Source organism: Notothenia rossii, assembly GCF_949606895.1.
Source record: "Notothenia rossii genome assembly, chromosome: 6".
Classification (NCBI taxonomy): Eukaryota; Metazoa; Chordata; class Actinopteri; order Perciformes; family Nototheniidae; genus Notothenia; species Notothenia rossii.
The window spans coordinates 87329327-87343049 of record NC_136909.1 but is presented as its reverse complement, the minus strand read 5'-3'; the positions used below and the strand labels follow the sequence as shown (position 1 = coordinate 87343049).

Below are 13723 nucleotides of genomic sequence, written 5' to 3'. Positions count from 1 at the left end.
CCAATCCAACACATCACCGGACTGGGAATAAGAAGGAGAAGTAGAAGGACCGTTATTGATCCCCCGAGGGAAATTCCGTTTCCACTCAGTTTTGTATACACACACATGCTTCCCAGGCACATACAAATACACACAGTTATATATTCGCATATACACACGTTTCGGTCCGATCGGGATGTGAACCGGCGAACCCTTCTGTACTAAGTTCAAGCCCCTACAGACTGAACCACTGCCACCCCCAGTCTCTGCATTTGACCCATCCTAGTGTTACAACAACTGTAAGAGGATGGGCTAACTCCCAATGTCCTCATCATGTTTCTCTTCAAGATTCCTTCAGTTTGACACGCTGCACATCTGCTGGATGTAAACAGTATTGTGCCGTTGCTCCGAGGGTCCGGATCTGAAACAGTTCCTCCTTTTAGCGTCTATTTCCGTCACAAGGTCAGATTCAGAAATAGCTCGCAGCCATGAAGTCACTTTCAGAGGAATTCAAAGGTCAAGTGTGGACGACACGGCAGCAAATACCACCGTGACGGCTCAGTTTTATGGGAAAGGCCTAAAGAAGGGCAAAAAGGGAACTTCATACCGTCACCTCAACAGAGGTGGGAAGTAGTAGAGGACAAATACTTTGTTACTGAACTTAAGTACATGTTTCTGGTATCAGAACTTTACTCCACTACTTATCTTTCTTACCACTTTTTACTTTTACTTCTTACATGTTGAACACAAATACCTGTACTTTCTACTTCTTACATGTTGAACTCAAATACCTGTACTTTCTACTTCTCACATGTTGAACACAAATACCTGTACTTTCTACTTCTTACATGTTGAACACAAATACCTGTACTTTCTACTTCTCACATGTTGAACACAAATACCTGTACTTTCTACTTCTCACATGTTGAACACAAATACCTGTACTTTCTACTTCTCACATGTTGAACCCAAATACCTGTACTTTCTACTTCTTACATGTTGAACTCAAATACCTGTACTTTCTACTTCTTACATGTTGAACTCAAATACCTGTACTTTCTACTTCTTACATGTTGAACTCAAATACCTGTACTTTCTACTTCTTACATGTTGAACTCAAATACCTGAACTTTCTACTTCTTACATGTTGAACACAAATACCTGTACTTTCTACTTCTTACATGTTGAACTCAAATACCTGTACTTTCTACTTCTTACATGTTGAACACAAATACCTGTACTTTCTACTTCTCACATGTTGAACACAAATACCTGTACTTTCTACTTCTCACATGTTGAACTCAAATACCTGTACTTTCTACTTCTCACATGTTGAACACAAATACCTGTACTTTCTACTTCTCTCATTTTCCAAACAGGCTGGTTCCTTTAGTCTGAATGTGTGTTTGGTGGCGTGATCATTATTATTTAGAGTCATTGCGTGCCTATTGATTTGAACACGATCCGTGTATCCATCATTTCCTGGTCTTCTCTAAAGAAGAGGGACCAATGAAAACGTTGTCATGTTGCCGTTGGTCACCATGGAAACATTCATTAGCTAACAATGACATTATTGTTCTATTAATATAAAGTGGGTCAGGTACTCTTTAAAACAGCTGCTAGTTATGGGTACTTTTTACTGAAGTACATTTCAAAGCCTCTTTACTTTGACTTGAGTAAAGAAGTTTAGTCAGTACTTCTACTTTCACCAGAGTATTTTTAAACATGAGTATCTGTACTTCTACTTGAGTAAAGGATGTTTGTACTGCAGCCATCTCTGGTGATTTCATTCGTTTCAAAACTTTTGTCATGCATTAAATGTCTCTTTCTGTGCTCTGATTGATGAACAGTTCCTCTTGTGGCCGTCGTCTCATCAGAGCATCATCCCTCTGAGATGTGCAATATGCAGTTATAACATTTAGCACAAACAGCACCTGACATGACGTTACCCCCTGCTGGCTGTCATTCACACAGGGAGGCATGCTGCTGACCTCTGACCCCGGCCTGTTATTGGCTGCAGACCACGGTGACAGGATGTTTGGAAGGGTGACTATCTATTTCTCAGCAGCCATGAACCTGTCTCCTCTCACGAGGAATTCACTGCAGGTCTGCGGGAAACAAGCCCAGCGTGACTAGACGCTGACGAAGATGGGCTATGTTTGAGGAGAGGACTCACTCTGCAGGAAATGGAGGAGATTTATCTTGATGTGCTCATAAGGGCTGTTTTATTCCTCCAATACCATATACATGTTAGCACAACCCAGCTCAATCATTTTCTGGAAATGTGATGAATAAAAACATCTTAGCTCTCATAGATTTTAAGGTTCGTTAACTTGTCAAAATCACATGCTGGATTTTGGGCAAGTAAATTAAGTTTAGCTCAATTTCTGCAAAATGTGTCATTGAAATCTTGTTTGGGATGTTCTATCCAGACTGAACCAACAACTAGGTTCCCTCGTATATTTGCACATATCTGTGTCAAAAAACAAAGTCTATATGGCCTGTGCTCCCAATATATGATATTGTGTTAGAAGATATCTTTTGAATACTTGTGTTTTCTCAAGTTGCGGGATGTCCATTCCACTTCCTCTCACCTGGTCTGGCAGTCAATGGTTTTCTCAATATGTTTTTCGGTTGTCCTGAAATAAGGTCTGCAATGATCCAATATCACATGGAGAAATCCCATTGGTTGATTGAGTGGTTGGTTGGTTGGTTGGTTGGTTGGTTGGTTGGTTGGTTGGTTGGTTGGTTGGTTGGTTGGTTGGTGGGTGGGTTGGTTGGTTGGTTGTTTGGTTGGTTGGTTGATTGATGTTTGGTTGGTTGGTTGGTTGGTTGGTTGGTTGGTTGGTTGGTTGGTTGGTTGGTTGGTTGGTTGTTGTTTGGTTGGTTGGTTGGTTGGTTGATTGGTTGATTGGTTGGTTGTTGTTTGGTTGGTTGGTTGGTTGGTTGGTTGGTTGGTTGGTTGGTTGGTTGGTTGGTTGGTTGGTTGGTTGGTTTGTTGGTTGGTTGGTTGGTTGGTTGGTTGGTTGGTTGATTGGTTGGTTGTTGGTTGGTTGGTTGGTTGGTTGGTTGGTTGGTTGGTTGGTTGGTTGGTTGGTTGGTTGGTTGTTGTTTGGTTGGTTGGTTGGTTGGTTGTTGTTTGGTTGGTTGGTTGGTTGGTTGGTTGTGGTTTGGTTGTTTGGTTGTTTGGTTGGTTGGTTGGTTGGTTGGTTGGTTGGTTGGTTGGTTGGTTGGTTGTTGTTTGGTTGGTTGGTTGGTTGTTGTTTGTTTGGTTCGAAGGACGAAGGGAGATGACAACTTCCGGATCAGGCTTAAAAATAAAACAACATCATCGCTGCACCACTCCACTTTCATTTTCTCAAAAGGAGGCAGAGTGACACCTCTTCTCTGTCCTCCATCTTTGCACGGTGACACAGAGAAGCCCAAACAGGGAGAGCTGCAGATGAGGAGGGGGTGATGAGGGGGCGGGGGGGTGATGAGGAGGGGTGATGTGAGCATGCCAAATGAGCACATGAAGACAGTAATGTGATCTGAGCTGAGTGACAGGACCTCTATTTTTTCTGCAGAGGTTTGACAGAGCTATAAAAGAGTCCGAGGCTCCAGCTGCTGACAGAGACACGGACAGAGACACTGAGCATCAGACCCGGTGGAATAACCTCCAGATAAAACACTTATATTTATCTTTATAATATCAAAGAGAAGAATGGGACTGCACAGCGTGGAGGAACTGGTGAGATCTGCTGATGTGGATGAATGAATGATAATTATGAGCTTTTTAAAAGGATTAGTTTTAGGGATTATATTGGGGTTGAAATAAGCATATTTCTTTTTTATATAAATGTCGATTCTTAATCATGTCCGTACTAGTACTACTTCCTGTGACTTACCTACATGTGTATTTATAGGAAAACAAACATTTATTTAGTTGCAAAAATTCAAAGCAAATGTAAAAAACTGAAAGAAAAAGTAAATTATTTGATTTCTCCACCAAATGACATTTTTTACATTTGCTAATCAGGACCGACAATCCAGTATTACATCAATGATGTCTTATCCAAACTCCCTTTAATTACTTAATTACCTCGTTTAATGATCCTTTACTTTGCACGATTAGAGCAACGGCTACTTAAATACGACTTGGCCTACATCAAGAGTAATTCTTTGATCCATCATTGCTTATACTGCAGATTTCACCCCAGACTTCTTGTACTCAATATTATAACTGTGGAGTCTTCTTCCTTATAGATGAAATGATAATGAAGCCCTCTGAGCGATTACAAGAGTGATTTAGACGCATTAAAGCGTGGAGGTGTGTTAATGTGTTTACTCTCACTGTGATTGAGCGGCTCGTGTGTTTACCTCTCAGATTAAGGCATTAGTGTGTGATAGCAGCTTCAACCTTTAACTGAAAGAAATGCAATCATTTGAACGGCTGTCGTTACAGAAATGCAAGGACAGTCACGGAATCTACAAAGAAAGCTGAGATTTTTAAAAATGTTAACAGATAGATTCACGAGGCGATAAGAAAATAGTTTATTGCCAGATCTGTTTGAGACATCAACAAAGACACATATTAAGAAGTAAACAATGGAGGCGAATGGAGGCGTTTCAGGCTGGAGGGAACAAAGGGAGTTTAGCCTTTGCAGACCATTGACATGCACTAAAACCTAACCAACTACAGGAGAGGGAACAGCAGAGAGAGCAGAATAGGGCCTCTTTAAGTAGTGAGCATACAACTTGTTTAATGAGACTTTTCAAACTGAAGATGCTGTGTGAGTTTTCTTTCTTGCATTAATGTACATTTTTCAAAGATATTGAAGTGACTGTTATTTTGTATTTGCTGTGCTTTTATTTATATCTTAATGTGTGCATATGTACACATGTGTCCGTAGATTGTGTATATATGTATATACATATTTTTATATATATTTATATTTTGTATTCCTCGGGATTGTGGGAAACGGAATTTCGATCTCTCTGTACACACAAACTGAAAGATTGACAATAAAGTTGACTTCAAAGATTGAAAGATTCAAGATTCAAAGGTGTTATCGTCATGCTCATACGCTACAGTGTAGAAATGGCAATGCAATTATTCTGACCTGAGCTCCTCCAACAATGCAACATATAATAAAATACAAAAATACAAAATAAAAAGTAGTGCAAGAAGTCTATATACCCGTAAATAGGATATGGGATATGTACAAGAACAGACTTGGACTTTGACTGACTTAGAATGCTGTTTTTTATGACCTTCCCTCAGGTGTCTGGTAAGAGGTCAGAGGGCAAGGAGGCAGCTGACTTTCATGGCGGAGAGTATGAGGCGGCGGTGGGTCAGGAGAAGAAAGACGGCATCGAACCGGAAGAGGTCAGTGTGGCAGCTCTCAGCGTAAGAACCAGAGATGGCTGCAGTACACACATCCTGTACTCAAGTAGAAGTACAGATACTCGTGTTTAAAAATACTCTGGTGAAAGTAGAAGTACTGACTAAACTTCTTTACTCAAGTCAAAGTAAAGAGGCTTTGAAATGTACTTCAGTAAAAAGTACCCATAACTAGCACAACGTTTTCATTGGTCCCTCTTCTTTAGAGAAGACCAGGAAATGATGGATACACGGATCGTGTTCAAATCAATAGGCACGCAATGACTCTAAATAATAATGATCACGCCACCAAACACACATTCAGACTAAAGGAACCAGCCTGTTTGGAAAATGAGAGAAGTAGAAAGTACAGGTATTTGTGTTCAACATGTAAGAAGTAGAAAGTACAGATATTTGGGTTCAACATGTAAGAAGTAGAAAGTACAGGTATTTGTGTTCAACATGTAAGAAGTAGAAAGTACAGATATTTGGGTTCAACATGTAAGAAGTAGAAAGTACAGGTATTTGGGTTCAACATGTAAGAAGTAGAAAGTACAGGTATTTGAGTTCAACATGTGAGAAGTAGAAAGTACAGGTATTTGTGTTCAAAATGTAAGAAGTAGAAAGTACAGGTATTTGAGTTCAACATGTAAGAAGTAGAAAGTACAGGTATTTGTGTTCAAAATGTAAGAAGTAGAAAGTACAGGTATTTGAGTTCAACATGTAAGAAGTAGAAAGTACAGGTATTTGTGTTCAACATGTAAGAAGTAGAAAGTACAGGTATTTGAGTTCAACATGTAAGAAGTAGAAAGTACAGGTATTTGTGTTCAAAATGTAAGAAGTAGAAAGTACAGGTATTTGAGTTCAACATGTAAGAAGTAGAAAGTACAGGTATTTGTGTTCAAAATGTAAGAAGTAGAAAGTACAGGTATTTGAGTTCAACATGTAAGAAGTAGAAAGTACAGGTATTTGTGTTCAACATGTAAGAAGTAGAAAGTACAGGTATTTGAGTTCAACATGTAAGAAGTAGAAAGTACAGGTATTTGAGTTCAACATGTAAGAAGTAGAAAGTACAGGTATTTGTGTTCAACATGTAAGAAGTAGAAAGTACAGGTATTTGAGTTCAACATGTAAGAAGTAGAAAGTACAGGTATTTGAGTTCAACATGTAAGAAGTAGAAAGTACAGGTATTTGAGTTCAAAATGTGAGAAGTACAAAGTGACTATGTTTTTCATTGCCATGTCTACACTGTAGCTAATGTACACATGATGATAAAGCCTTGAAACTTGACACAGGGTCGAATGGTCAAAAAGATCTCAGTCATTAAGAAGTACTTAACAGTGGACTCCAATAACCACAGAAACTTCACGCTGTGTGTTCTTATGGTGTGGTTTTATGCAGGTATATAAACGTGGACAACAGTAGAACAATAAACTCTTCTTTACCAAGGTTAATATTCATATCTGCATGGGTCTACACATCAATCACTGTGCCTATCACCATCCAAACAGGTTGAAAAAGAAACCCCAAACAGCTCAGTAAACACTGTAAGACGTTATTTGATGCTGAATAAGCAACGTAACTATCATGATCTGAGTTTGTCACAAAAAGATGGTTTGTTCCCTTGAACGGTCAAACGTTGTGTGACGTTACATTTTGGGACAACATTATCTCCTCTCCTAAAGGATGCTCCAGAGTGTCCTTAACGAGATAACCAAGGAAGCATTGAAGCTCCTTTCCTATCATCTATAATCTCAACAGCTCTAATCATGCCTGCAGCTCAGAGACCTCCACTCTGTTAGGAACCTTCCTCCTCTGTAGTTGAGCTGGTCTCTTGGGTGCTGCCACCTGCTGGTATTTTACTGTATAACATCGAGTATACCATGGATTACACAGTAAAGATAACCCTCATGATCATGGTGTTGTCAAGAGTTGGTTCGTTAGAGAAATGTAGTTTCCATCTAGTCGTCAGTATTTCTCTGTTTGAAGGTGCAAACATGTTTATAATCCATATAATCAATCTTTCATGACTCGGTTTTCACACAAGCTTTGTTAAAGACGTGCTGCAAAGCTTCTGGACAGATAGTTATCAATCTGAACAGACCATTCATGAGCACTAGTTCTATAAACATGCATGGATCATAATGGAGCATTGGAAATACAAAAAAATAGTACTTTAATTGATGGTTGTGGTACTTTGGGTTTTTCAAGTCTTTTATATTTCCAAATGTACTTTCAAGTCTCAAGCATATATCATTTCCATGTACTTAACCTTTTTGTACAAAGCTGTTTTTTAAATGTAGTTTTTCTTTTTTCCCTGAAGCCGTATGTTCCCTGTCAGACGGATAAGAGCGGCCGGCTGAGACTAGAGACGGTTGACGATCTGTTCAACATCATGCAGCTGAAGAAGAGGAGGAGGGAGAGGAAGGCTCCGATCAATAAGAAACCACAGCCAGTGCCAGAGACCCTGGTGAGATTAAATCGTGTATTAGTCTGCTTTAATGATGAGGTTGGTGATTGGTTGGTTGAATGATTGGTAGGTTGGTTGGTTGGTTGGTTGATTGGTTGAATGATTGGTAGGTTTGTTAGTTTGTATGATGGTTGATTGTGGGTTGGTTGCTTGGTCAATTGATTGAGTTGATGTTTGGTTGGTTGTTGATTGATTGGTTGTTAAGTTGATTGTTGGTTGATTGGTTGAATGTTTGGTTGAATGTTTGGTTGAATGTTTGGTTGGTTGGTTGGTTGGTTGGTTGGTTGGTTGGTTGGTTGGTTGGTTGGTTGGTTGGTTGGTTGGTTGGTTGGTTGATTGGTTGTTAAGTTGTTTGTTGTTTGATTGGTTGATTGGTTGGTTGGTTGATTGGTTGAATGTTTAGTTGAATGTTTTGGTTGAATGGTTGGTTGGTTGGTTGGTTGATTGGTTGATTGGTTTAATGATTTGTTGGTTGGTTTAATGATTTGTTGGTTGGTTAGTTGGTTGGTTGGTTAGTTGGTTGGTTGGTTGGTTGGTTGGTTGGTTGGTTGGTTGGTTGGTTGGTTGGTTGGTTGGTTGGTTGGTTGGTTGTTTGGTTGGTTGGTTTGTTGGTTGATTGGTTGATTGGTTGGTTTAATGATTTGTTGGTTGGTTGGTTGGTTGGTTGGTTGGTTGGTTGGTTGGTTGGTTGGTTGGTTGGTTTGTTGGTTGATTGGTTGATTGGTTGAATGTTTAGTAGGTTGGTTTAATGATTTGTTGGTTGGTTGACCGACTGACTGACTGATTGATTGATGTATGTAGGGAAATGTTTCATTAAATGTTTTTTTCTGCTCTTTAAAACCCTTCCAGCCAGCCTGGGTGGATGAGAACATGTTTCTGACTGCAGCCAGTGACAACAAGATGCCGCTGGTGGAGAAGTACCTGACTGACGGAGGAAACCCCAATGCAGCCGACCATGTGAGCATCACTCAGAAGAAACAATAATAAGTAATTAGTTAATCGTTGTTATCATTGATCTAATATTCTATATGTATCCAATGTCCAGTTCCAGAGGACAGCGCTGCACAAAGCCTCGTTCAAAGGACACGTGGACGTCATGAAGAGACTCCTGGAGGCCGGAGCCACAATCGACAAAAAAGACAAGGTGAGACATTTTAAAGCTCAGCAGGAATACAGTGTTAGTAAAACCTAAAAAGAGCATTTAGTGTTGGTTGTAAAGGATCAGAGGTTATCTCTTCTCTGTGAGCTGTTCTGCTCTGTAGGATAATACTTTAAGTGTGAATGGTTGGTTGGTTATTTGTTTGTTTGTTTGTTGGTTGTTTGGTTAATTGGTTGGTGGGTTGGTGGGTTGGTCGGTTATTTGGTTATTTGTTTGTTTGTTTGTTGGTTGTTTGGTTAATTGGCTGGTGGGTTGGTCGGTTATTTGGTTATTTGTTTGTTTGTTTGTTGGTTGTTTGGTTAATTGGCTGGTGGGTTGGTCGGTTATTTGGTTATTTGTTTGTTTGTTTGTTGGTTGTTTGGTTAATTGGTTGGTGGGTTGGTGGGTTGGAGGCTTGTTTTTAATCCAGTAGATGAACCTATATGTTCATAAGTCCGTGTGTTTTGTGTTTCAGCTGGAGGCCACAGCGGTGCACTGGTCCTGCAGAGGAGGCAGCCTGCCGGCCCTGCAGCTCCTCATGGACCAGGGGGCAAAGGTCACCTACAGAGACAAGGTGAGCACACACAAACAGCGCTTTTTGATTTATCTCCAGTTATATCCACACAGTATATATATGTGTGTTGGATGAATGGAGATAACTGAAAGCCTGTCCTCTCCTCAGTTGAACAGCACTCCTCTCCATGTCGCTGTGCGGACCGGACACTGTGAGTGCGCCGAGCATCTGATCCACTGCGGAGCCGACGTCAACGCCAAGGACAGGGTAAGGAAACCAACACAGAGCTCTACATTTAAGATAAGATAAAGATAAGAGATACTTTATTGATCCAAAATGTTGAAATGTTTGCAATGCAGCAGCATAAAAAACAACAAAACAAAACAAGTCATTGCACATAAGTAGAAATGAAAGCGTAGAAATAAACAATACTAGAATACTAATAATAATACAATACTCTATTGAAGGGCTTTAGACACAATATAAAGCAGGATATTATTTACATTTAGAGAGTGGGAATGGAATATTAAATTAGATATGTAAAATGTTAATCTTCTGCAGCGAGACATAAAGCTGATCCCACGAGACAATCTACTGCACAAGCAATTTGTGCACATAAAAGCTAATTTGTTATGAATTAACTTCAAGATTTCATAAAATAGACGTACCACGAATAGGTACATCTTTCTGAATATACTTATTTGTGAACTCCTAATGAAGACATCCTCCCTCATTGATTTCCTGCTTCCTGAATAAAGGACGGAGACACGGCCATGCACGACGCTGTGAGAATAAACAGATTCAAGATGATCAAGCTGCTGATGATGTACGGAGCCAGTCTCACCACAAAGAACTCTGTAAGTACACGACAACCCATCCATGCTTTCCCTGATCAAAATGTACATTTCAATTATATTTTATTGTAACATTTCGACATCAGAAGGCCACATATACAGTCACCCACCACAAAAAATCACAATGCGTAAGTGTAAGATATTTAATCCGTTTGAATTGTCTTTCTGGGTGAAATTTGCTTTGAGACCAAAACTTGTTTATTGTTGGAACTGAAAACATGTTTATTTCTGCTCTAAAGTTGATCATTTTCACATGGGGGTCTTTTGAGATTTTCAATACAGCCTCAAGTGGCCATTTAAGGAACTGCAGTTTTGAGGCTCTGGAGTGCACAGTACGGCTCGGTTAGGAAACACAACGTTCCCAACTACTTGTTTTAATGCATGTCAGCCTGCAATTGAAACATCATTTCTTAATTTGAAATGATGTGATATTCAGCAAGGCCATCAGTTTTATTTGACCATATGCTTATATTAGACATACAACGATAAATAAAAATGCATAAAGAAACACAAATAAAATAGTTCAAGATAATATTGCAAGTGACCGATAGGTGTAAGTAAACCATATACATGCAAAAAAAGAACAAAATGACCAAAAAGCAGAACAAATATATTAAATCAAATGTTGTACAGTTCAATAAAATACTGCTTATTGTAAAATAAAAGTGCCATCGTATGGAATCAGAAACACACTTTACAGGCCATCAATGGGGCTGAAGACCTTACTCATCGACAACAATAAATCCAATGTAAATGCTTCCAGTTTTCCAGGTTTGATGAGTGTCTTCCTCTCTCCTGCAGGATGGAAAAACCCCTCTGGAGACTCTGAATTCATGGCAGAACGGCGCCAAGAGCCTCCTGTGTAACTTCAGCCAAGAGAAACCTGATTCAGTAACACGTTCCTAAAAACAAAATGCAACATGAGATTCAACCCGTGGATCGGATGGCGTGAAGCACCCAAGTCTTTCTTTTAATATCTGGTAATCCGGCGAGGCTGTGCCAAAGGTTCGCTTTCAAACTGCCTCCGGTGTTGACTGACGGATATTAACACCCTCAGGTAGAGGTCATAAATCTAAAGCTCACTCTAAAGCGGGTATTGTGGGAAACCACAAATCTAATCAGGATGTTGTTAATGCTGTGATTGATAGCACCGATAGATTCAAATGTTGCTGGACAATGTTTTTCTTCTTAAGCTGAGTAGAAGTCGGCGAGGACATATTTATTGACAACTTAAAGAAAAATATTTATTGCGTTTGATTAATTTATTTCAATATTATATACTTAAAGGTAGGGTAGGTAATTTACCTCAGAAACACTTTTTGTTATATTCCATGGAATGCTCTTAACATCGATAGCAATGAATACATTAAATGCTTTGACAATAAATACATTAAAAATATTTCATCTGTGGAAGCCGTGGCGCTGTAAAAAGCACGACCAATCATCTGAGCCGGCTAAAGTAACTGGATGGCCTACCTGCCTGTCAGCCTTCCATCTGTGCACAAACTTATCTCGTGCCCTCATTGGTCATGTGTGCGCAGATTTTTTTTGGTTGTGTATTTTCAAATTCTAGCGCACTCAAGCTGGTTTCTCCAAAGTTACCTACCCCACCTTTAATAACTGTACGGGAAAGGATTAGGGCCACGTGTGACATCTTATCTCAAATCTGACCAAAAGTGAATTTATTTATTTTTATCTCAGAATTCCGTGTAAAATGTGAAAAATCTGAAAATCTCGGAATTCGGTCTGATTTCCAAAATGTTCTGATTTTTATTTTTTTTATCAGAATACTGATTCTGAAAATAATCTGAATTCTAAGGAAAATGTCAGGATTGTAAAAAAAAATGTTGTGGCTCTAATCCTCTTCTATAAAACCAAGTGTTCTTGAATTTGCTAACTAATGGAAACAACTGTGAGACATTTCTTTAGTTTTAGTTCAGATCATCATCAGTCTAAGGGTTGATGTAAGTTAACTAAGGTTATTTATTTGTATAAAAAGACTTGAGCTCAGTGCAAAGTAGTAAAAAAGACAGAACTGAGCCCCATCATGCTGGTAGACGATCGTTGTTATACTTGAACATTCAGATGACTTTTTAACCGAGTTCTTAGGTTTTACACGTTTTGAGATTGAGATAAGACAGGAAGAAGTACGTTTTTGGATCGGGAGGAAGAAGAATATCTTTATTTATCGAGGTTGCTGTTACAATTATTTTGACCCTTTCTTTGTTGATTTCGGTGTAGCTTCATCTTTGCTGAAGCTCACCTAAACAAATTAAATTCACCTCAACGATAAAAAAAGAGTGAGAGAGGAAAGACGCTGCAAAGGCATTGTTGGTTCAGAGGATGTTTGAAAAGTGTTTATGAAAACCAGGACTGGATACGTGAATGTTTATCAGATTCATTTTTATTTTTAAAGATGTATGTACATTTTGCCTTATATTTTTGGATTGATCTAATAAAAATATTTAATTTAAGTTTTTTTTTGTTGACATAAACCTGCATGCTTTTGCCTTTTGAATGTGAAGTCATGTGACCGTGCTGTAGTTCCTTTATAGCCCAACATTAGCCACCTTTAGCTTAGCGGTGGTGACGTGAAGTCATGTGACCGTGCTGTAGTTCCTTTATAGCCCAACATTAGCCACCTTTAGCTTAGCGGTGGTGACGTGAAGTCATGTGACCATGCTGTAGTTCCTTTATAGCCCAACATTAGCCTCCTTTAGCTTAGCAGTGGTGATGTGAAGTCATGTGACCGTGCTGTAGTTCCTTTATAGCCCAACATTAGCCTCCTTTAGCTTAGCGGTGGTGATGTGAAGTCATGTGACCGTGCTGTAGTTCCGTTAAAGCCCAACATTAGCCACCTTTAGCTTAGCGGTGGTGACGTGAAGTCATGTGACCGTGCTGTAGTTCCTTTATAGCCCAACATTAGCCTCCTTTAGCTAGCGGCGGTGATGTGAAGTCATGTGACCGTGCTGTAGTTATTTTATAGCCTAACGTTAGCTTTTATACTTCATGTATCACAACCTAGCCAATACTAACATTGTGTTTGCAACTTCACTTAAACCCCCAGTAGTAGCTTCATTGTTCATTTCGAACATGAATCAACCGGTAATCCAGTTCATTGACAGGTTGTGACCCTGAACCGCCATAATGGTCCAACAAAGTGGGAATCACCCCGTCTTCTACCAGTAATTGTTGCGAATACTGGACCGTGAACTGTGAGTGATTAAGGAAGCAGACCTGAGGATTTGAGGGCGAAATGAAAATCAGCCAATTAAAACTCATTATGGAGGGAACACAGAGATGTTAGCCTTTGGACACCATTTACATGCACACAAAACAGGAAAGGCAAAGCTCAGTAGGGCCTTTTTAGGCAGATTACTGCAGGCGGGGCTTTATACACAGGAAC

General features: G+C 39.5%; 1 protein-coding gene across 2 annotated transcripts; it reads left to right on the top strand.

The window, feature by feature from the left end:
• The first annotated feature begins 3559 nt into the window (after positions 1 to 3559).
• ankrd1a (ankyrin repeat domain 1a (cardiac muscle)) lies at positions 3560 to 12791 on the top strand. 2 transcript variants are annotated; one of them, XM_079689345.1, is made up of 9 exons: positions 3560 to 3709; positions 5243 to 5347; positions 7665 to 7811; positions 8661 to 8768; positions 8857 to 8955; positions 9425 to 9523; positions 9632 to 9730; positions 10222 to 10320; positions 11119 to 12791. In XM_079689345.1, the coding sequence occupies exons 1-9, from the start codon at positions 3683 to 3685 to the stop codon at positions 11221 to 11223; spliced, it is 888 nt and encodes a 295-aa protein (XP_079545471.1). In that variant the 5' UTR covers positions 3560 to 3682; the 3' UTR covers positions 11224 to 12791. The 2 variants fall into 2 exon arrangements, with proteins under 2 accessions (XP_079545471.1, XP_079545470.1); XM_079689344.1 differs by having other exon boundaries at positions 5243 to 5368.
• The last annotated feature ends 932 nt before the right edge of the window (positions 12792 to 13723 follow it).

Excerpts from the sequence above, each read along its gene's own strand:
- ankrd1a (XM_079689344.1), top strand. The coding sequence starts at position 3,683 with ATGGGACTGCACAGCGTGGAGGAACTG. Across the intron at positions 8,956-9,424 it reads CAATCGACAAAAAAGACAAG|CTGGAGGCCACAGCGGTGCA; the intron begins GTGAGACATTTT and ends TTTGTGTTTCAG. Across the intron at positions 10,321-11,118 it reads GTCTCACCACAAAGAACTCT|GATGGAAAAACCCCTCTGGA; the intron begins GTAAGTACACGA and ends TCTCTCCTGCAG.